The following is a 23,796-nucleotide window of genomic DNA, read 5'->3' as shown; positions in this document are numbered from 1 at the left end:
TTATAGCAGACAGCATGGATCGCTCCCGTACCCCGTCACCAACACACTCATCAAACTTCCTGAATGAAAGCTGTAATATCGCTCCACTGACTCCATCTCAGTCTCCGGTAGGTGAACATGAAAACATGTCTGACTATGTACCCAGGTTATACCGGCTGTACATATATAATTATATACAGTATATACCCAGGTTATACCGGCTGTACATATAGAATTATATACAGTATATACCCAGGTTATACGGGCTGTACATATATAATTATATACAGTATATACCCAGGTTATACCGGCTGTACATATATAATTATATACAGTATATACCCAGGTTATACCGGCTGTACATATAGAATTATATACAGTATATACCCAGGTTATACGGGCTGTACATATATAATTATATACAGTATATACCCAGGTTATACCGGCTGTACATATATAATTATATACAGTATATACCCAGGTTATACCGGCTGTACATATATAATTATATACAGTATATACCCAGGTTATACCGGCTGTACATATATAATTATATACAGTATATACCCAGGTTATACCGGCTGTACATATATAATTATATACAGGAGATACCCAGGTTATACCGGCTGTACATATAGAATTATATACAGTATATACCCAGGTTATACCGGCTGTACATATAGAATTATATACAGTATATACCCAGGTTATACCGGCTGTACATATAGAATTATATACAGTATCTACCCAGGTTATACCGGCTTTACATATAGAATTATATACAGTATATACCCAGGTTATACCGGCTGTACATATATAATTATATACAGTATATACCCAGGTTATCCCGGCTGTACATGTATAATTATATACAGTATATACCCAGGTTATACCGGCTGTACATGTATAATTATATACAGTATATACCCAGGTTATACCGGCTGTACATGTATAATTATATACAGTATATACCCAGGTTATACCGGCTGTACATGTATAATTATATACAGTATATACCCAGGTTATACCGGCTGTACATGTAGAATTATATACAGTATATACCCAGGTTATACCGGCTGTACATATAGAATTATATACAGTATATACCCAGGTTATACCGGCTGTACATATAGAATTATATACAGTAGATACCCAGGTTATACCGGCTGTACATATAGAATTATATACAGGAGATACCCAGGTTATACCGGCTGTACATATAGAATTATATACAGGAGATACCCAGGTTATACCGGCTGTACATATAGAATTATATACAGTATCTACCCAGGTTATACCGGCTTTACATATAGAATTATATACAGTATATACCCAGGTTATACCGGCTGTACATATATAATTATATACAGTATATACCCAGGTTATACCGGCTGTACGTATATAATTATATACAGTATATACCCAGGTTATACCGGCTGTACGTATAGAATTATATACAGTATATACCCAGGTTATACCGGCTGTACGTATAGAATTATATACAGTATATACCCAGGTTATACCGGCTGTACGTATAGAATTATATACAGTATATACCCAGGTTATACCGGCTGTACGTATAGAATTATATACAGTATATACCCAGGTTATACCGGCTGTACGTATATAATTATATACAGTATATACCAATGTTATACCGGCTGTACGTATATAATTATATACAGTATATTCCCAGGTTATACCGGCTGTACATATATAATTATATACAGTCCTATGAAAAAGTTTGGGCACCCCTATTAATCTTAATCATTTTTAGTTCTAAATATTTTGGTATTTGCAGCAGCCATTTCAGTTTGATATATCTAATAACTGATGGACACAGTAATATTTCAGGGTTGAAATGAGGTTTATTGTACTAACAGAAAATGCGCAATATGCATTAAACCAAAATTTGACTGGTGCAAAAGTATGGGCACCTCAACAGAAAAGTGCCATTAATATTTAGTAGATCCTCCTTTTGCAAAGATAACAGCCTCTAGTCGCTTCCTGTAGCTTTTAATCAGTTCCTGGATCCTGGATAAAGGTATTTTGGACAAACAATTCAAGTTCAGTTAAGTTAGATGGTCGCCGAGCATGGACAGCCCGCTTCCAATCATCCCACAGATGTTCAATGATATTCAGGTCTGGGGACTGGGATGGCCATTGCAGAACATTGTAATTGTTCCTCTGCATGAATGCCTGAGGATTTGGAGCAGTGTTTTGGATCATTGTCTTGCTGAAATATCCATCCCCGGCGTAACTTCAACTTCGTCACTGATTCTTGAACATTATTCTCAAGAATCTGCTGATACTGAGTGGAATCCATGCGACTCTCAACTTTAACAAGTTTCCCGATGCCGGCATTGGCCACACAGCCCCAAAGCATGATGGAACCTCCACCAAATCTTACAGTGGGTAGCAAGTGTTTTTCTTGGAATGCTGTTTCTTTTTGGACGCCATGCATAACGCCTTTTTTTTATAACCAAACAACTCAATCTTTGTTTCCAAAATGAAGCTGCCTTGTCCAAATGTGCTTTTTCATACCTCAGGCAACTCTATTTGTGGCGTACGTGCAGAAACGGCTTCTTTCTCATCACTCTCCCATACAGCTTCTATTTGTGCAAAGTGTGCTGTATAGTTGACCGATGCACAGTGACACCATCTGCAGCAAGATGATGCTGCAGCTCTTTGGAGGTGTCTGTGGATTGTCCTTGACTGTTCTCACCATTCTTCTTCTCTGCCTTTCTGATATTTTTCTTGGCCTGCCACTTCTGGGCTTAACAAGAACTGTCCCTGTGGTCTTCCATTTCCTTACTATGTTCCTCACAGTGGAAACTGACAGGTTAAATCTCTGAGACAACGTTTTGTATCCTTCCCCTGAACAACTATGTTGAACAATCTTTGTTTTCAGATCATTTGAGAGCGGGCTGTCCATGCTCGGCGACCATCAAACTTAACTGAACTTGAATTGTTTTGTAGAAAGAAATGGTCCAAAATCCCTTCATCCAGGATCCAGGAACTGATTAAAAGCTACAGGAAGCGACTAGAGGCTGTTATCTTTGCAAAAGGAGGATCTACTAAATATTAATGTCACTTTTCTGTTGAGGTGCCCATATTTTTGCACCGGTCAAATTTTGGTTTAATGCATATTGCGCATTTTCTGTTAGTACAATAAACCTCATTTCAATCCTGAAATATTACTGTGTCCATCAGTTATTAGATATATCAAACTGAAATGGCTGTTGCAAACACCAAAATATTTAGAACTAAAAATGATTAAGATTAATAGGGGTGCCCAAACTTTTTCATAGGACTGTACAGTATATACCCAGGTTATACCGGCTGTACATATATAATTATATACAGGAGATACCCAGGTTATACCGGCTGTACATATAGAATTATATACAGTATATACCCAGGTTATACCGGCTGTACATATAGAATTATATACAGTATATACCCAGGTTATACCGGCTGTACATATAGAATTATATACAGTATATACCCAGGTTATACCGGCTGTACATATAGAATTATATACAGTATATACCCAGGTTATACCGGCTGTACATATAGAATTATATACAGTATATACCCAGGTTATACCGGCTGTACATATAGAATTATATACAGTATATACCCAGGTTATACCGGCTGTACATATATATTATATACAGTATATATCCAGGTTATACCGGCTGTACATATATAATTATATACAGTATATACCCAGGTTATACCGGCTGTACATATATATAATTATATACAGTATATACCCAGGTTATACCGGCTGTACATATATAATTATATACAGTATATACCCAGGTTATACCGGCTGTACATATAGAATTATATACAGTATATACCCAGGTTATACCGGCTGTACATATAGAATTATATACAGTATATACCCAGGTTATACCGGCTGTACATATATATTATATACAGTATATATCCAGGTTATACCGGCTGTACATATAGAATTATATACAGTATATACCCAGGTTATACCGGCTGTACATATAGAATTATATACAGTATATACCCAGGTTATACCGGCTGTACATATATATTATATACAGTATATATCCAGGTTATACCGGCTGTACATATATAATTATATACAGTATATACCCAGGTTATACCGGCTGTACATATAGAATTATATACAGTATATACCCAGGTTATACCGGCTGTACATATATAATTATATACAGTATATACCCAGGTTATACCGGCTGTACATATATATAATTATATACAGTATATACCCAGGTTATACCGGCTGTACATATATAATTATATACAGTATATACCCAGGTTATACCATCATGGTGGTCTATATACTTGCACTTCCTCCCTCTTCTCATATATTTTGTATTATGTATTGCCTGATATAGTTTCCGTACAATATTTCTTGTATTCCAGAGGAGCGAGCATCGGTCCATCCCACCGTCCCGGTTCCTTGTGGTCGTGGCTATAGACTTTGGTACCACGTCCAGTGGTTACGCCTTCAGCTTTGTGAAGGACCCTGAAGTGATCCATATGATGAGGTAACTTGTGGTTATTATATGGTCAGCCATGTGGGCGGGGCCGTGACAACCTCATGAGCACCACATATAGGAGATGATCCGGTATACTGAGGACACACTGTAGGTGGAGCCATCTTGTGGATAATGTTTTGGTCGGTGACTACCCTCATAAATACCTACAATGAGATCCATCCAGGAGATAAGGCTCCTGTTTACATTGGGTGGTAGCAGACCAGGACCCCGCCCGCCCGTTATCTGCGCCCCATGAGACTCTGAGTATAATGTAGTGATATTTGGGTTGGTCTCCTAGTAACTGAAGAATGTTGGAATGTGTTTTGGCTTCACCTCCGCCCGCCCGTATCATACCACAGGATGTGCTGTCTCCGTGTCCACCATCAGCCGGCCTCACTAATCATGTGCAGAGGCCGAGAGTCGGCGGGGAGTCGGCCATTACTCCTTCTTCAGGATGGACCTCATGTATGGTTCTGCTTAGTTATACACTGGGACACCAGGGACTAATCCATAAACATACCGGGTGACCTCATCTACTAGATGTTTCATGATGACCTCACGTGAGTCAGTCTGCCTCTGGCTACATTCATCTGATCATGGCCGTCTACCTACTTGACCTACTGGTTCTCCCAAGAGGTTACACCATAGTGGCCGGCATCCCGGAAGGGTGGACAATCCTCCTGGACCTGGCAGAATGGTCTATCCAATGTTTAAGTGGGAAATCTGGTGTCCTAGAAGGACATCTCGATGGTTGAGCAGGTCCCCCGTACGCTGTATAATGTAGTAGAACAGTAGCCATGGATGGTAGACACAGCAGACTCTTGGCCTCCTTCCACCTCCCATGATCTGGCCTCATTACACACACATCGTCACTCTCCAGATTGATTCAATTATGGAAATATGAAAAGTGACTTTTTTCTGTCTGGAATGTGTAAATGAATCCGTACTAATCAATCATGGCGGCATCTGCTCACCATCTTCTCATATTCACTGCGGAATATCCTGTAATAAATAGTCATATCCCCTACCGGGTCCAAAGTCTCCCAATGGGTCTCAGATGGAACGTGAGCTCTCTGATTTGGAGCCTTCAACCTATCATCTATGTTACCCCAGGACCTCCCATGATTACCCTTTGGGGTTACAATCTAGTATGCACATAGACCTTCTGTACCACTGTAGGCAACATCTAAGACATCTAAGAAGGACATCTAGTGGGTAGTAGGTGTCAGAACCAAAAACAGAAGAGAAGACGAGTGGCAGGTCCAGTTCTTGAAGGAATATTTCCACAATTTATAGAAGCTCCTCTGAAAGATCAGAACGGACAGGCTAGCCTTTGCTCCCCACACACATCGAAGAGCCTTGGGTCACACAAGACCTACCATTTTGGAGAATCTCTGACCCATTTGTCTAGACATCACAGTTTGGACAGTTCTGGTCAGCGCTTATCTCTTGAGAACAAATGGAACAATTGAAATCCCACTGCCCGATCCTTCTTTCCACTGATTTCTGGCATCAGGGTAGAGTAGAGAGGCCTCCAGATATCGTAGGGTTTGGCCAATGCGCGTCTAATGTGTATGGACAGGTTTAGACCTTATGTCCATAATGTTACTGCTGTAGATGTCAGAGGCTGGCCTTCAGATGTCTACCACAGATGTGCCATCAGATTCAGTCTGCAGTGCCAAAGATCTGCACAAGGACTAAGGCCCACCAGGAGGCCCCACCAATAATTCTTCACCATTGTGTATATCCAACACCACAAGTCCTTGCCATTGTGTCCAGATATCTTCATGATGGATCCACCATAAACCATCTCTGCTGTTTGTTTTTAGGAAATGGGAAGGAGGGGATCCCGGCGTTGCCCACCAAAAGACTCCCACAAGTTTACTGCTGACCCCTGACAAAGCATTCCATAGTTTTGGATATACGGCTAGAGACTTCTACCACGATCTAGACCCTGAGGAGGCTCGAGACTGGCTCTACTTCGAGAAATTCAAGATGAAGATTCACAGCACCAGTGTAAGAGCAGTAAACCTGACCGTGAAATCTGTAGATCCTCAGGGAAGCCTCCTGGGAGAATCTTCTTATCTCTTCCAATCTGGACAGGACGTCTGATGTGTACAGGACGACATATTCCTCCCATGGTCATAATGTAATCTTCAGGCTTATGATGTTGTATCTTTTAGGATCTCACCATGAAGACTGAACTGGAAGCCTTGAACGGGAAGAAGGTCCAAGCTCTGGAGGTGTTTGCACACGCCTTGAGGTTCTTCAAAGAACATGCAGTGCATGTGAGTCACAAGTATACAGTTGTATCAGGGAATGGGACTAGAATAATGAGGCCTCAGCATGTGATGTGTGTAGATGGCGGCACTAATTCTTTTATATTCTTTGGAAGGAACTGAAGGAACAATGTCCATCTCTGGATGAGAAGGAAGGGATTCGATGGGTGATTACTGTCCCTGCTATCTGGAAGCAGCCAGCAAAGCAATTCATGAGAGAAGCGGCATATTTGGTAAGATGGCGCCAGGTTTGGCAGGAGCCATCGTGACCCTAAAATCAAAGATGGCGTGTAATACTGCCCCCTATGTACAAGAATATGGATTTGATTAGACCAGATAACCTTCATATCTCAAGCTGATTCTATGGCTTCTGAAGTGATCTGATGTCTGGTTTGATGTTGTGACTTTCTAGGCAGGTTTGGTGTCTCCAGAATATCCCGAGCAGCTCCTGATCGCTCTGGAACCAGAAGCGGCCTCCATCTACTGCCGGAAGCTCCGACTCCACCAGCTCATTGACCTCAGTTGTAAGGCTTTCTTCAATGGCTTACCCACCGATCGGTCAGTTGACTCCAGCTTCAGACAAGGTGAGGACGTCACCCGAGACCAGCTCTGAGTACGGTATCAGTGATTGATGTCTTGGTGCCTGATATTATGGATGGTGTTTCATGTTTCTCGAGAACATCCTGACTTCTCTTTGGATCTTCATAGTTCTATCCGTCACTGTGAACTAATGTGAAATCTCTACCACGCACCCAATAACCGGTGTCTCCTCTTATTCACCAGCGAGAGAACAACTCCGAAGATCACGGCATAGCCGGACGTTTCTGGTGGAGACTGGGATGGGGGAGCTGTGGTCGGAGATGCAGGCAGGTGAGTCACGGTGGGGTGTATGGACCAGAGATGGGTCAAGTGTGTTCAGCACCAGGAAAAGGCCACCAATGAAAAGTAGGCCTCCAAGCCATTCCTTGTACTGTTGTCCTCATACGTGACAAGGCGCCTCCAGCAGGTTTGGGGTCAGTTGTAGTCTCCACAATGGACCAGTTACTCCTCCACCGATGATACCTCCTGGAATATCAGTATGACATCACAAGACACATCCAGAAGGAACTGACCCTTCTTATGATGATTTTTGTCTCGAAAGTTCCTTCATCTTACAAAGAGAAATCGGAGTCGTTTGCTTCTGGCACCACCTAGAGGCTGAATGATAGAAAGCACCAACCAAAGCCAAGTGGTGCGAGGAGAGGCCGACTGTAGGACAGGGGAGTACAATCTATTACTATCTGTTATCAGCCATGTCAGGAGAGGAGAGGCCGACTGTAGGACAGGGGAATACAATCTATTACTATCTGTTATCAGCCATGTCAGGAGAGGAGAGGCCGACTGTAGGACAGGGGAATACAATCTATTACTATCTGTTATCAGCCATGTCAGGAGAGGAGAGGCCGACTGTAGGACAGGAGAATACAATCTATTACTATCTGTTATCAGCCATGTCAGGAGAGGAGAGGCCGACTGTAGGACAGGGGAATACAATCTATTACTATCTGTTATCAGCCATGTCAGTGGAGGCCGACTGTAGGACAGGAGAATACAATCTATTACTATCTGTTATCAGCCATGTAAGGAGAGGAGAGGCCGACTGTAGGACAGGGGAATACAATCTATTACTATCTGTTATCAGCCATGTCAGTAGAGGCCGACTGTAGGACAGGGGAATACAATCTATTACTATCTGTTATCAGCCATGTCAGGAGAGGAGAGGCCGACTGTAGGACAGGAGAATACAATCTATTACTATCTGTTATCAGCCATGTCAGGAGAGGAGAGGCCGACTGTAGGACAGGAGAATACAATCTATTACTATCTGTTATCAGCCATGTCAGGAGAGGAGAGGCCGACTGTAGGACAGGAGAATACAATCTATTACTATCTGTTATCAGCCATGTCAGGAGAGGAGAGACCGACTGTAGGACAGGGGAATACAATCTATTACTATCTGTTATCAGCCATGTCAGGAGAGGAGAGACCGACTGTAGGACAGGGGAATACAATCTATTACTATCTGTTATCAGCCATGTCAGGAGAGGAGAGACCGACTGTAGGACAGGGGAATACAATCTATTACTATCTGTTATCAGCCATGTCAGGAGAGGAGAGGCCGACTGTAGGACAGGGGAATACAATCTATTACTATCTGTTATCAGCCATGTCAGGAGAGGCCGACTGTAGGACAGGAGAATACAATCTATTACTATCTGTTATCAGCCATGTCAGGAGGGGAGAGGCCGACTGTAGGACAGGAGAATACAATCTATTACTATCTGTTATCAGCCATGTCAGGAGAGGAGAGGCCGACTGTAGGACAGGAGAATACAATCTATTACTATCTGTTATCAGCCATGTTAGGAGAGGAGAGGCCGACTGTAGGACAGGAGAATACAATCTATTACTATCTGTTATCAGCCATGTCAGGAGGGGAGAGGCCGACTGTAGGACAGGAGAATACAATCTATTACTATCTGTTATCAGCCATGTCAGGAGGGGAGAGGCCGACTGTAGGACAGGTGAATACAATCTATTACTATCTGTTATCAGCCATGTCAGGAGGGGAGAGGCCGACTGTAGGACAGGGGAATACAATCTATTACTATCTGTTATCAGCCATGTCAGGAGAGGAGAGGCCGACTGTAGGACAGGAGAATACAATCTATTACTATCTGTTATCAGCCATGTCAGGAGAGGAGAGGCCGACTGTAGGACAGGGGAATACAATCTATTACTATCTGTTATCAGCCATGTCAGGAGAGGCCGACTGTAGGACAGGAGAATACAATCTATTACTATCTGTTATCAGCCATGTCAGTAGAGGCCGACTGTAGGACAGGAGAATACAATCTATTACTATCTGTTATCAGCCATGTCAGGAGAGGCCGACTGTAGGACAGGAGAATACAATCTATTACTATCTGTTATCAGCCATGTCAGGAGAGGAGAGGCCGACTGTAGGACAGGGGAATACAATCTATTACTATCTGTTATCAGCCATGTCAGTAGAGGCCGACTGTAGGACAGGGGAATACAATCTATTACTATCTGTTATCAGCCATGTCAGGAGGGGAGAGGCCGACTGTAGGACAGGAGAATACAATCTATTACTATCTGTTATCAGCCATGTCAGTAGAGGCCGACTGTAGGACAGGAGAATACAATCTATTACTATCTGTTATCAGCCATGTCAGGAGAGGAGAGGCCGACTGTAGGACAGGGGAATACAATCTATTACTATCTGTTATCAGCCATGTCAGGAGGGGAGAGGCCGACTGTAGGACAGGAGAATACAATCTATTACTATCTGTTATCAGCCATGTCAGTAGAGGCCGACTGTAGGACAGGGGAATACAATCTATTACTATCTGTTATCAGCCATGTCAGGAGAGGAGAGACCGACTGTAGGACAGGAGAATACAATCTATTACTATCTGTTATCAGCCATGTCAGGAGGGGAGAGGCCGACTGTAGGACAGGAGAATACAATCTATTACTATCTGTTATCAGCCATGTCAGGAGAGGAGAGGCCGACTGTAGGACAGGGGAATACAATCTATTACTATCTGTTATCAGCCATGTCAGGAGAGGAGAGGCCGACTGTAGGACAGGGGAATACAATCTATTACTATCTGTTATCAGCCATGTCAGGAGAGGAGAGGCCGACTGTAGGACAGGGGAATACAATCTATTACTATCTGTTATCAGCCATGTCAGGAGAGGAGAGGCCGACTGTAGGACAGGGGAATACAATCTATTACTATCTGTTATCAGCCATGTCAGTGGAGGCCGGCTGTAGGATAGGAGAATACAATCTATTACTATCTGGTATCAGCCATGTCAGTAGAGGCCGACTGTAGGACAGGGGAATACAATCTATTACTATCTGTTATCAGCCATGTCAGTGGAGGCCGACTGTAGGATAGGAGAATACAATCTATTACTATCTGTTATCAGCCATGTCAGGAGAGGAGAGGCCGACTGTAGGACAGGGGAATACAATCTATTACTATCTGTTATCAGCCATGTCAGGAGAGGCTGACTGTAGGACAGGGGAATACAATCTATTACTATCTGTTATCACCCATGTCAGGAGAGGAGAGGCCGACTGTAGGACAGGAGAATACAATCTATTACTATCTGTTATCACCCTTTTCAGGCTGGCTGTAGTTTCCCTGCAGTGGGAGGGGTGACTGATATTAGATGCTATTTATACTTGCTGAGGGTTCCTGGCCGGGCTCTATACATATAATTACAGGATGGCTCCACCCGATCTGTTTTTATAACTTTTGCTGAGGATTGAACAGAACTAAAGATCAAGGAAACTGCATTTCCTCTGATGTTTCCTCTTTCCTTTTTATTGGGCCAAACAAATTAAATATGTGCACCCCCTACTCGGCCTCCAGGGTCGTGCTCAGCTCTATGAGAGAACATAAAAGCTGCAACGCAGGACGAGCCATAATGGCCAGCAGTTATTTGTGTGTCAGGAGTCGGCCCCGTGTGACAAGAGGTAGTCAGAGGATTTATGTAATGTGTGGAGGAACCGAATGAGCTCTGCAAGATGGAAGGCGAGGACAAGGCTCCTGTTCTCTGTGGGGAAGAGACTGTATTGTGCTGTGTAAACAACAAAATGACAAAAAGGAGTCAGCACCAAGAAGTTCTGTGACTGTAATGATGATATATGGAAGTGATTACAATGTTACAGCCATTTTGGAGCTGAGATACAGCAGGACATGGAGGTATATACAGGCTCCGTATGGTATATAGCAGTACATTTTGTGAATGAAGGCGCCCATCTATGTCTGGATCGTGGACAAGGAAACTGTGGGCGCTGCTCATACTCAAATAATCCTCTTCCCGTGTGGACTGTCTGAGGCCGGTTCACTCTAGACGTACAGGCGGCCATGTTCATTGCTACTTTTCAGTCTGTAGGTTTCACGTTATAAAATACTGGATTATTAGGAGATATTCTGGGAGATTGTGGTTACCAGACTATAGGAATTGAGTAATATGTAATAATTTCTAAATATTTCATGATCCAGAGTCTTTCAGAGCCCCTTGGACCCAGTACAGGTGGTGGGTGACAGAAGGATACTGTCTGTGGTGACCTCCATGCGGGAGAACAAATCCCACCCCATGTATGGGACCCTGATGGGACTTGGCAGCAGTGTAAGTGACCGTCTGCTTCACCCCAAGTGTGAGAAGGAGCTATCGCAGGTCCTTCCTTCCAACCGCGACCAGGCTGTATAATCTACATCAGACCAAACGAAGAGCAATCCGCACAGAGAACTAATGATTATGAGGATGACCATGAGGTCTTCCTCTTTCTCTTCTGTTTTTTCCTTAGCTGCCATGGGCTCCTAGTATATCTTCTCTTCTCAGCTTATCTGTGTCTACGTCTGTAATATATTACTCTGTATTATCCTGTATCTGTATTACTATGCTGCTGTAACACGCTGAAATTTCCCCAATGTGGGACTATTAAAGGATTATCTTATCTTATCTTAACGATGGATTTACATTTCTCTTATCCACTTCTAGGCGACCGTTACATTGTGGCCGACTGCGGCGGAGGAACGGTGGACCTGACTGTCCATCAGATTGAGCAGCCACAAGGAACACTCAAGGAACTGTACAAAGCATCAGGTACAAGATCGTATAATATCTACAATGAACTGTAGACCTCACCCAAGGAATCATGGATAAGAAGAGACCTCATGATGTCTTCTGTCCATATAGGTGGTCCCTATGGAGCCGTAGGGGTGGACCTTGCCTTTGAGAAGATGTTGTGTAAGATATTCGGCGAAGACTTCATCCAGACCTTTAAGGTGAAGCGTCCAGCAGCCTGGGTAGACCTGATGATCGCGTTTGAGGCTCGGAAAAGAACGGCAGCTCCGCAGCGGTCCAACCACCTGAACATTTCCCTCCCGTTCTCCTTCATTGACTTCTACAGGAGACACACCAGACAGAATGTGGAGACCGCTCTACGGAAGAGCAGGTAGGTGACGGACATGAAATAATACTAGAGCTTAAGATTGGTGGAAATGCTCCATGTGGAGGACGCAGTGTGTGACGTTATTCATCCTACTCCATACCTACAATCAGTCTTTGGCCTCATCCCCATTGGGTTGTCCGAGACTAACAAGGGAGCTCCGAGCCCTCATCATATCGGTGGGGTCCTGGGTGTATGTAGCTCTATGGGTGAGTTTCGTATTATAGGGATTTTAGATCTTCATCATTGTATGGTGAATCCTTATTCTTAGAGGATGTCACAGATAATGATCCCTGGGATGTTCCATACACGGAGCCCTGTTCCAGGTAATGTCAGGGTTGGACACTATACTTGGGCAGAAGCGGTCCCGCTATGAATCTCTTCGAAGCATCTCCAACTCTTTGCATCCTTCTATAGGCTATGCTCCACCGATTGGAACTTTTTCTCCAGCCCACACCATTCCTATTGTTAGTTTCAGGACCTAATATGGTAACTATGCTCCTTATTGTCAGGTAGGCGGTCCTGAACAGGAGAAGACAGACTGGGACCACCCATCTCACAGTAAGGAGCCTAATCAGCCTATTGGGTGCTGAACCTAACAATGCCCATTAGGAATTAAGAAAAAATTACAACAGAGCCAGAATCATGGATGCCAAGAGTTGGGGATGGTTAAAGGTGGTCTTTTAGTTGAAGTTCATCTTCTTTCACTTGCTTCCTAATAATCACTGCTGCTCCATGGAAAGAGGCGCAGGAGAAATCTGCAGAACTATAGAGGTAGGGCCCTAAAACAGGCGACAACTGGGGCCCCTCTGCAGCCTGTGCTCATGGCCAGACTACAGCAATAATAGAACACGTTGTATTGATCACAGTGTAATGAACTATATCCTGCCACCCTCTGAAGACGCCCTGGGGATGTCTTGTCTCCTCAACTGTCCTTATGTGGTGAGATAAATCCATATTGATCCGGCCGCAGTCATCCCTCTGTATACAATGGCCTGAGTGATGCGAGCAGCTCCCAGACCTGGAAAACAACATGTTCAGCCGGAGGTATCCCGAGTACATCTGATGTGGACACGGATGTGGACACCTACCTGCTCAAAAATAGAGACAGACCTGTGGTGCCGGCCTTACATACAGCACCTAGGTCTTTAACCTTCCTGGTATTATCATGCCAGTGCTATGGCGGAGTGTGTAAGATCATCCGAGTACACCTGGATGTGCTTTAGTCCCAGCGTATAAACAGAATAGTATACGGTACCGCTCTTCATAGGACACTAGCTTGGATTAACCATTTGTCTTCGTAAATTGTTGGCTCTGGTCTTCCATGCTCTTCCTCATCGATTCTGCAGGTGTCAGTCTTGTTATTTCAGTATCTGAGTCGGTAACATATTGGTCACACGTAAAATAATATTCATCCAAGATGGCACAGGGTATCACAGATCTGCCCCTCGGGGAACATTTGATGACTCTCAGGCTACATTTCCATTGGCACCCGTTATATTCAGGCCACCGATACAGCGATGTGAATTGCCGATCATGGGACAGTATTCGATGATGTTTCCTCCGGCTGCCGTGCCTTTGTGTAATTCTCAGATATTTTTCCCTTATAGTGTAAACTTTGTGAAGTGGTCGTCGCAGGGGATGCTCCGGATGTCGTCTGAGGCAATGAATGAACTCTTCCAGCCCACCATCCAACAGATCGTCCAGCACATAGGTACAGCTAGAGGAAAACTCCAGTCCTACCCCATGCTGCCTCTAGGGGGCGCCTCATTTCCATTCTTACCGTATGGTTTCCACATTGCAGCAACTCCTGCCTGTTATCTCCACGGCTGTGAAGGCAGCCATTTTGGTTGTCACTTCTCTTTCGCAAAGACAATGTATGAATTTTTCCCCACTTTACAACAGACGACAACCCCAGGACTCCTGGGGGATCTGTCCTTTTATAGTCTTCTGCGGTGCTGGGGGATATCAGGATGTTCCATCAGGAGATGTAACAGATACAGATTATTTACTGCTTCGGTAATGCAGACAAGCTGTTATTAATAATGTATGGCCAGAGCCGCCGCTGCGCAGCGATCCGTGTCCCCCCACCAAACAGCTCTGCTATATTGTAGGGCAGAGTCAGATCAGTGGAGGTGTCCTCACAATGGAGAGGAGCTTCTTATATATGTCTGACCGGTCTGGTTTGTTATGATAGGGGTGTAACTAGGAAAGACAAGGCCCGACACAGTATATAACAAGATACAAAGGGGCTTTATTAGCATGACCGAAGAAAAACATTTGGTATTGCCAAAGCAAAGAATGGTTGGGGGTGGGAGAAGGGGATGTGTGGTTTAGGGGTACATGCATCCTTGGGGTCTTGTCGTTCTTGTTTGGGATGTGTGGGTATGGGTGGGCGTAGAGTGGGTGGGTTTTAAAGGTCTTTGGGTGGTGGATGGGGGGTTTAATAGTCTTTGGAATACCATCTTCCTCTGGTTTGGTGGCAGCTGGACACGTATTGGGCAGCAATCTCCACAGTGGCCTCTTCTTCTCCCAGTAGGATGTAGAGTTTCCTCTTCTCCCAGTCTGGGATGTGGGCAGAGAGTCTTTGGTAGTAGACAGCCCTCACAGCTGAGTATTTGGTGCAGTGTAGCAGGAAGTGGGTCTCGTCTTCTAGGGCCCCCTGGTCACAGTTCTGGCACAGTCTGTTCTCCCGTGGCTTGTACGTCTGCCTGTATCGCCCCGTCTCTATCTCTAGGTTGTGGGCGCTCAGTCTGTATCCGCTCAGGGTCTGTCTTTGGGGTGGGGTATTTTCTCTAGGTAAGTGGCCATGGTGTAGTCTCTTTGCAGAGATTGGTATACGTTGAGTTTCTTGGAGTTATTTATTTCGTTTCTCCATTCTTCGATGTACCGCTCTCTGTTTGCTTCAATGTTTGCCTTTATTTGGGCCTTAGTCATCTGTTGGTGTTTTTGGTTTGGCGGTTGGCTGTTGTTTGGTTGGGGTTGTTGGGTTTGTTATTACTTCCTTCCTTTATAGGCCCTCATACAGTATATTGGCACCATTATGGGTCTGACCTAAGACTAGATTCACAAATACATTTGGGTTTCTATTCGCAGAATCTTCACAAACCTTTAACAAATCTGGCTTGATACGAATCGATCCCCCCATCTCAATACATATATCATACACTTATAAAAATTTGCAGTACATGTATAAAAATTGGCAGACAAGAAATAATCTTAGTGTGTGCCATCTTCTGTTTTACTTCTATACCTGCTGCGCATCAGTCACATTTTCCCTTTCGAGAGCTTTTACTACAATGGATGGCTGGTCTGACCAGACTGGCTCGCCCACACAAACTCGTAAATGTTTGAGATATACATTTACATAAATTAGAAGCGGAAGAATAAAAATTGGCAGCAAGGTGAAGAGTAAATGTGTGCCATGTTCTAGTTAAGATCTACTCCAAGTGCATTTCGTCTTCTTTTTTGCAGGAGATCTCATCAACAAGCCCGAGGTGAAGGGCATCAAGTACCTGTTCCTGGTGGGCGGCTTTGCAGAGTCTCCCATGTTGCAGAATGCCGTCCAGTCGGCTTTCAGTGAAGTGTGCCGTGTCATCATCCCTCAAGACGTTGGTCTGACAATACTCAAAGGAGCTGTCTTGTTTGGCCTAGACCCCACCATTGTGAGAGTGAGACGTTCTCCTCTCACTTACGGGGTGGGCGTCCTTAACAAGTTTGTGGAAGGGAAACACCCAAAAGAGAAGCTCCTTGTGAAAGAAGGAAAGAACTGGTGCACTGATATCTTTGATAAGTTTGTGTCTGTGGACCAGTCGGTGGCCCTCGGAGACATTGTACAAAGGAGCTACTGCCCGGCCCGATTCGGCCAACGCAAAATCATCATCAACATTTATTGCTCATCAAGTGACGATGTGGTGTACATCACCGATCCGGGTGTCAGGAAGTGCGGCACCATCAACCTGGACCTGCCAGATATCAACGAGGCCAATGGCAAGGTCCTTCGTCGGGAGATTAAGGCCAGCATGCAGTTTGGCGACACGGAAATCAAAGTCACAGCCATGGATGTCAAGACTTCAAAGATTGTGCGAGCCGCCATTGACTTCCTCTCCAACTAGTAGAATATCTTACGTGACTGTCAATTCTCAGCACTTGACTGTCAAGTTTTATAGCACCGGAAAGAGAGGAGAGATCGGGAAGCATTTATAACGGTGCAGTTTTGGGTCCCCCTTTTAGGTAGCATATATGTACCATTGCAAAGACTGCCGGCCAACCAGCACTAAGTTGAAACTAAGACAAATATCACAGACTTTTTATAACTCCAGAACCACACCTAAACATTTTATGGACACTGGAATTTGAACACGCAAAGAGTTTATGGTGGTATCCGAGCTTTAGCGTTTCAAATCAAATACAAAAAAAAAAAAAAAAAATTCTCAAAATTATTTGTCTTAAATCAGAAATTCCCCAAAATCCACAAAATGGATCTAATGGTCATTTGGTTCATGGACTAGTTGGCCTCATGTGATGGAAGGGCTGCAAGGATCTGTCAGACAGGCATGAACTTGGCATCTTACCTGTTTTGCAGGCCAATGGTCAAACCAATTTCAACTCCGCTCCATTCCTGTAGAAAACCATGGAGGATAAATCTCTCCCACTCAGGGGTAGCTTACTTGGAGTTACATCATCCCTCAAGACGTTGGTCTGACAATACTCAAAGGAGCCATCTTGTTTGCCCTAGACCCGACCATCGTGAGCGTGAGATGTTCCCCTCTCACTTACGGGGTGGGTGTCCTTAAGCTTATGGAGTGTGTACTGCCCTGTCGGTGATGAGATGGGGCATAAATATACAGATTTAAGAAAAGTGGAGGTCACATTTCGTTCATCACTTCATTGCAGAGGCTACCACTGTAACTACACAGAAGACTACAATGAGCGAGTGCCCACGCGGGCAAATTTTTAACTCTGTGGTTCCTAAGAAATACTAGACATGTAACATTAAACACTTTCATGTGGATCCGACCTGCCTTTCTTCATACAGTACAGCCCAAAAGTTTGGACACACCTTCTCATTCAAAGAGTTGTCTGTATTTTCATGACTGACAATTGTAGATTCACATTGAAGGCATCAAAACTCAGAAGTAACACATGTGGGATTATGTACATACCAAACAGTGTGACACAACTGACAATCTGTCTTTTATTCTCGGTTCTTCAAAGTAGCCACCTTTTGCTTTGATTCCTGCTTTGCACACTCTTGGCATTCTCTTGATGAGCTTCAAGAGATAGTCACCAGAAATGGTCTTCCAACAGTCTTGAAGAAGTTCCCAGAGATGCTTAGCGCTTGTTGACCCTTTTGCCTTCACTCTGCGGTCCAGCTCACCCCAAACCATCTCGATTGGGTTCAGGTCTGGTGACTGTGGAGGCCTGGTAGCACCCCATCACTCTCCTTCTTGGTCAAATAGCCCTTACACAGCCTGGAGGTGTTTGGGGTCATTGTCCTGTTGAAAAATAAATGATGATCCAACTAAACGCAAACCAGATGGAATAGTATGACGCTGCGGTAGCCATGCTGGTTCAGTATGCCTTCAATTTTGAATAAATCCCCAACAATGTCACTAGCAAAGCAACCCCACACCATCACACCTCCTCCTCCATGCTTCACGGTGGGACCAGGCATGTAGAGTCCATCCGTTCACCTTTTCTGCATCGCACAAAGACTCGGTGGTTGGAACCAAAGATCTCAAATTTGGACTCATCAGACCTTGGCACAGATTTCCACTGGTCTAATGTCCATTCCTTGTGGTCTCTTCTGCTTGTTGCCGGTCCTTAGCAGTGGTTTTCTAGCAGCTATTTTACCATGAAGGTTGGCTGCTGCACAAAGTCTCCTCTTAGCAGTTGTTGTAGAGATGTGTCTGCTGCTAGAACTCTGTGGCATTGATCTGGTCTCTAATCTGAGCTGCTGTTAACCTGCGATTTCTGAGGCTGGTGACTCGGATTAACTTATCCTCTGCAGCAGAGGTGACTCTTGGTCTTCCTTTCCTGGGGCGGTCCTCATGTGAACCAGTTTCTTTGTAGCACTTGATGGTTTTTGCAACTGCACTTGGGGACACTATCAAAGTTTTCCCAATTTTTCGCACTGACTGACCTTCATTTCTTAAAGTAATGATGGCCACTCGTTTTTCTTTACTTAGCTGCTTTTTTCTTGCCATAATACACATTATAAGAGTCTATTCAGTAGGACTATCAGCTGTGTATCCACCTGACTTCTGCACAACACAACTGATGGTCCCAACCCCATTTATAAGGCAAGAAATCCCACTTATTACACCTGACAGGACACACCTGTGAAGTGAGAACCATTTCCGGTGACTACCTCATGAAGCTCATCAAGAGAATGCCAAGAGTGTGCAAAGCAGTAATCAAAGCAAAAGATGGCTACTTTGAAAATCTGTCTTATATTCTAGGATCTTCAGTTGTGTCACCTTTTTTGGTAAGTATATAATACCACATGTCTTCTGAGTTTTGATGCCTTCAGTGTGAATCTACAATTGTCAGCCATGGAAATACAGAAAACTCTTTGAATGAGAAGGTGTGGCCAAACTTTTGGTCTGTACTTTACATTCAGCAGCTATAAGTGCAGGTATCATCCTCTTCTCAAATAACCTGTGGTGCTGGAGTATTGCTGCCCAATTCTGGAGGCCCTGTACATCTGAAAAGAAGGAGAGCTGTTTTAAAATCAGGAACCAAGTTGCCATTTGGTAGGTGACTTCACTTTACAACCTCAGAAGACTCTGTTATTGACCATCCGATCATCTCAAGAACTTCAATTGTCTCATGTGATGGAACGTTCTTTGTCTTGGTGCTGGCTTTAGAGACTGTTGAGGGGCCTTCTCGACTCCTGTGGAACAATCCATCACCTATAGGGCCACTTACAGCTCCAGCCATCTCCATGGTAGATATACCCACAAGTTTCAGCATAAACCTTTACCCTTGGCTAAGCAAAGGCGCAGCTTTACAAAGAAAATCTTTTGGATCCTGCCCACTATCGGGGTTTTTATTAAGAATACTATATATGAGAATGTACTCAGAATTTATTTTTGTACCTGTTACTTGTAGCCCCTGCGTACTATGTGTAATATGTATACCATGAACTAAATAAACCACTATTGTACACGTATCCTATGTTGACTCTTGCCGAGTTACTTCATGTTTTGTAGCCATACACAGAGGAATGTAGGGTGAACCTGCCCACTTCAGTGGGCACCGTCCAACCAAGTAGTGCAAACACCGTGAGCTCCCCCTAGTGGTGGTAGCAAACAAGCTTGTCTCCATTGGTTTCCACATTGTCTTTGGAGCCCCCTTTACAACTCCAGCATTACCAGCATCCTAGTCTGTACCAGATCCCTAGGACTACATATAGCAATGCAGTGCTCCGATGATAGTTACACTGAGGTGTCAGAGATCTCATTCCGTGGTAGGAAAGTTACAGATGTGATGAAAAATCCCACACACGGCAGCCGCTGATGAGAACATCACATTGTGTGTAATTACAGTGTATGATACAGAGCAGATGCCAGTTATTTATCCTCCTCCGGGAAATGGAAGAGAAAGACGCTCAGGACATCGAGTCAATTCTCTCGCAATCGAGAACATCTGCAAATACGGACAAGATGAAACAAACTCCAGGTCCGCCACCATCCCATGACAATCCTTCATTAAACCACAATCCTCCTGCAACATATATCCACCAAACCAGGAGTATCCACTGGAAACCCCCAATCCATCATCCTATGAGCAATCCACCAAGATCTCCCCCCCACCCTATCCACTACCACCCAGTCAAATCCACTAGAACCTCCCAATCCACCACTATCCCAGGACAGGCTACCATCAGCTCTCCAAACCTCCTCCACCCCAAAACATACCCAGGGTAGTCTTAGCACATGCAGTATGGGAAAAGTCATTTCTTTTTTGACACGGATATGGATTTTGCAGAGTTAAAAGTGCCCGTACGCAGGAGATGAAGGTTTCACCTTCCTTAAACTGGAAATAGTCTTATTTCAGCAATGTTCACACTTATTAAAAGCATTTACAAGAGTTTTCCCAGGAGAGCAGCCGCGGCGGTCACAAGGCAGGGATGTTCTGTCACTTTATCACTCATCATCTTCCTGACTGCAAAAACCTCCCGAGAGAGACACAAGCCTTCTTCAGGCCCAATAAAGGAACACGTCACCTCCAGCCATCGATCTCGGGAGCAGAGTAAATCTTAGGGTAGATATTTGTTCCTGTTGCTTTTCTTGCAGATCTGGTCTGTTCATTCAAGACCAGGAAGGGTCATACCCAGCACTGCACCTCTAATGCGGTGAGGTGATGGCCTGAGGCGGCGCTCCAGACGTCTTACTGGATCAGACCCCTGAGTATAATAATCATAGCCCCAGGGGAGGTGAGAGAACATAATAAACACTGTTACTCACCTCTCCGGGATCCGATGTTAATCTTAGCAGGCTTCGGGCCTGTATGGTAATATGTCAGGCGTCATCTGGTTTGGGATATTACCATAAAGAGCAAAGCCTGTGCTAGTAGTAATAGCCTGTTACTGCTAGCACAGGCTTTGGGCCTGTATGACAACAGGCAACAAAAGATGTTTTTTTTTTTGTTTCTTAAACTCGTGGCCAGCCAACTTTTATTTAGTGTATGAGCATCCGTAGTCTATACATCTGCTGGATTAGATCACTAGAGGGTATGGACGTGGAAGGAAAAATGATGGACAGTCTAAGGAACCATCAGTCTTCTAAGTCACATAGCTTCTAGAAACGAACAGATCTCTCTGTCTATGCATGCTGAAGTTACTGAAGTGTAAGGAAGGCCCCGGTAGGGCTGGTCCTGCTTCCTATGCACAGATAAGCAGATCCCACCCAGTATAAGGAAGGCCCCGGCAGGGCTGGTCCTGCTTCCTATAGGCAGATAAGCAGATCCCAATGAGTACAAGGAAGGCCCCGGCAGGGCTCTACTAAGTTTTTCTCTGCAGGTACCAGAATTGCGCAGTTTCGTTATGAAAGCTCTTAAACAACAATAAGTTGTAGTCAGTAAGCACGACCCCAGCCATGTGGGGACACAGATAATAGGTTGTGGCCCTAGTTTCTGATGGGGGCCCATCGTTATTATTATAATCATTGCTATTTAACCAGTTACATACTGAGCAGGATGATGTGACACCTGACGGCCGTACCCCCATCCTCAGGAGTATATCTTGGCCCCTTCTCTTATTTAAGCCCATCACTAGATAACGATGGATCACTCAGCCCCCCATAAATATTTTAATAGTATTGACCCACGGTAAACAATCATCTACCAGAGGAATGAAATGCAAATTTTGGCAGGAAAATAACGACAGTAGTGAAAGTCTGAGGACACGATTGATTTCCCTGGAGCAGATCTCGTTTCTGCGCATCACTCGCTGGAATCACAATAAATCAGGATATCTGGGGATTTCTAAGTTACAGGGAAGAGCAAACAAAAAAAATGACCTTGTAGAACGGCTCTTCTCTTACTCCAGTTACATCCAGAGCTGCATTCAACATCATCTAAAATGCAGACAGTTGGCAGAAGCGTGATTGCAGCTCTGGAAGGGCCCGACCACATGGCTTCAGGACACAAGCCCTGTGAACCTTGGGCAGCTTCTGATGGGTTATTTGGTAACCTTCAGTCTGGATGGGATGTTTTTGACACTGCAGCGGTCAAAGCTCCGCCAGTCTAGACAAAGTTACCACCTCTGGTTACACATTTGTCTCCAGGCTGCCAAACCGATGGATCTCAGCAAGTCTGTCAATGTTCTCCATCCCCAGGGACACATAATGGGGGACTACCTGGTCTCTGTGGGACCATGGAGAGTATAAAAGAATGATCTGTTACAGGACGACGTGAAGGTCCTCAGTCTCGTGCTCTTCTGCAGGTGAACACATTGTGATCTATGGACTCCCAAAAACGATAGACAAAGGAGAAGAGGATCTAGGCAGTCTAAAGGGTCTCACTGCTCGACCTTCAGTATTGTTAAAAGGGGAACTTCATTGCCGGCTTAAGAACAACAGCAGGGTCCACAACTATCACCGCTGTGGGCACACAGAACTTGGACGCCATTTATAAAACATGGCATCAAAAGACATCACCTCACAGATCTCACCGTGCATGACATCAGAAAAGACCAGGTCCACCCGAGAGTGTCCCATTTGGTTTACCCATAACATCACATCTAACACTGACCGATAACATTGCATTGGACAGGCTAACAGCGGAGCAGCTGGCAATACCCCACAGGCCCAAAATCATCTTCCATAGGGATGGTATGGACATGGCGGCCCTGGTGAGATGTCAGTGGATGCAGATACGAAATTCAATTCACACAGGTGGAGGACTGGTCATCTTTATAAGACTCCGATTTCTTCTTCTCGAGGGCAGAGAGTACATGACATTTCCATTTGTGGCAGGAGATAATGACGGATCATGAAACGTTACTATGGACCGTGATCACCAAGTGACACAAGCATGGTTATAACTGGTCTCGCCCTACATCGAGATCCATGACACGCTGTACTGAACGCATACATATTTCTCAACTAAGATGGAGAGTAGCGTCGTCTGTCCTAACCCATCAGGGAGCAAGTAAACTATATTGGGGGCCTTATGGATGGGTTAGGATGGGGCACATGGCCGCCCAGTTATTCATCTCTCTACAACCCTGGTTAGCCCAGGTATTGAGCTCCGGCAAATATTTGGACAGCCGTCTATGCAAAGACCAGAGCATGGACAGGCTCACCAACCTGGGACCAAGGGAGGTCAGAGACCCTCGACCGTCACCTAATATTAGAAAGGGCTGTCAATAGACCACATGCTTGTGAAATTTGGATGAAGAAAGCTAAATCTTAAGTTTTTAGAGTGTGTGTATAACGTCCAGGAA

At 44.4% G+C, this 23,796-nt stretch overlaps 1 protein-coding gene across 1 annotated transcript in view; it reads left to right on the top strand.

Annotated features, from left to right (window-relative positions):
* Positions 1-20,008, top strand: part of LOC142188588 (heat shock 70 kDa protein 12B-like) — a 53,401-nt gene extending 33,393 nt beyond the window's left edge. The window contains exons 3-13 of the mRNA XM_075261883.1: positions 7-107; positions 4,411-4,535; positions 6,356-6,542; positions 6,710-6,814; positions 6,922-7,038; positions 7,218-7,389; positions 7,589-7,675; positions 12,392-12,496; positions 12,590-12,848; positions 14,453-14,556; positions 16,317-20,008. Coding sequence (XP_075117984.1) covers positions 7-107; positions 4,411-4,535; positions 6,356-6,542; positions 6,710-6,814; positions 6,922-7,038; positions 7,218-7,389; positions 7,589-7,675; positions 12,392-12,496; positions 12,590-12,848; positions 14,453-14,556; positions 16,317-16,957 — 2,003 coding nt within the window. The 3' untranslated portion in view covers positions 16,958-20,008. The remainder of the gene's footprint in view (positions 1-6; positions 108-4,410; positions 4,536-6,355; positions 6,543-6,709; positions 6,815-6,921; positions 7,039-7,217; positions 7,390-7,588; positions 7,676-12,391; positions 12,497-12,589; positions 12,849-14,452; positions 14,557-16,316) is intronic.
* The last annotated feature ends 3,788 nt before the right edge of the window (positions 20,009-23,796 follow it).

The sequence above is a fragment of the Leptodactylus fuscus genome, chromosome 1 (genome assembly GCF_031893055.1).
Source record: "Leptodactylus fuscus isolate aLepFus1 chromosome 1, aLepFus1.hap2, whole genome shotgun sequence".
NCBI lineage: Eukaryota > Metazoa > Chordata > Amphibia > Anura > Leptodactylidae > Leptodactylus > Leptodactylus fuscus.
This window is presented reverse-complemented; position numbering and strand designations above follow the sequence as displayed.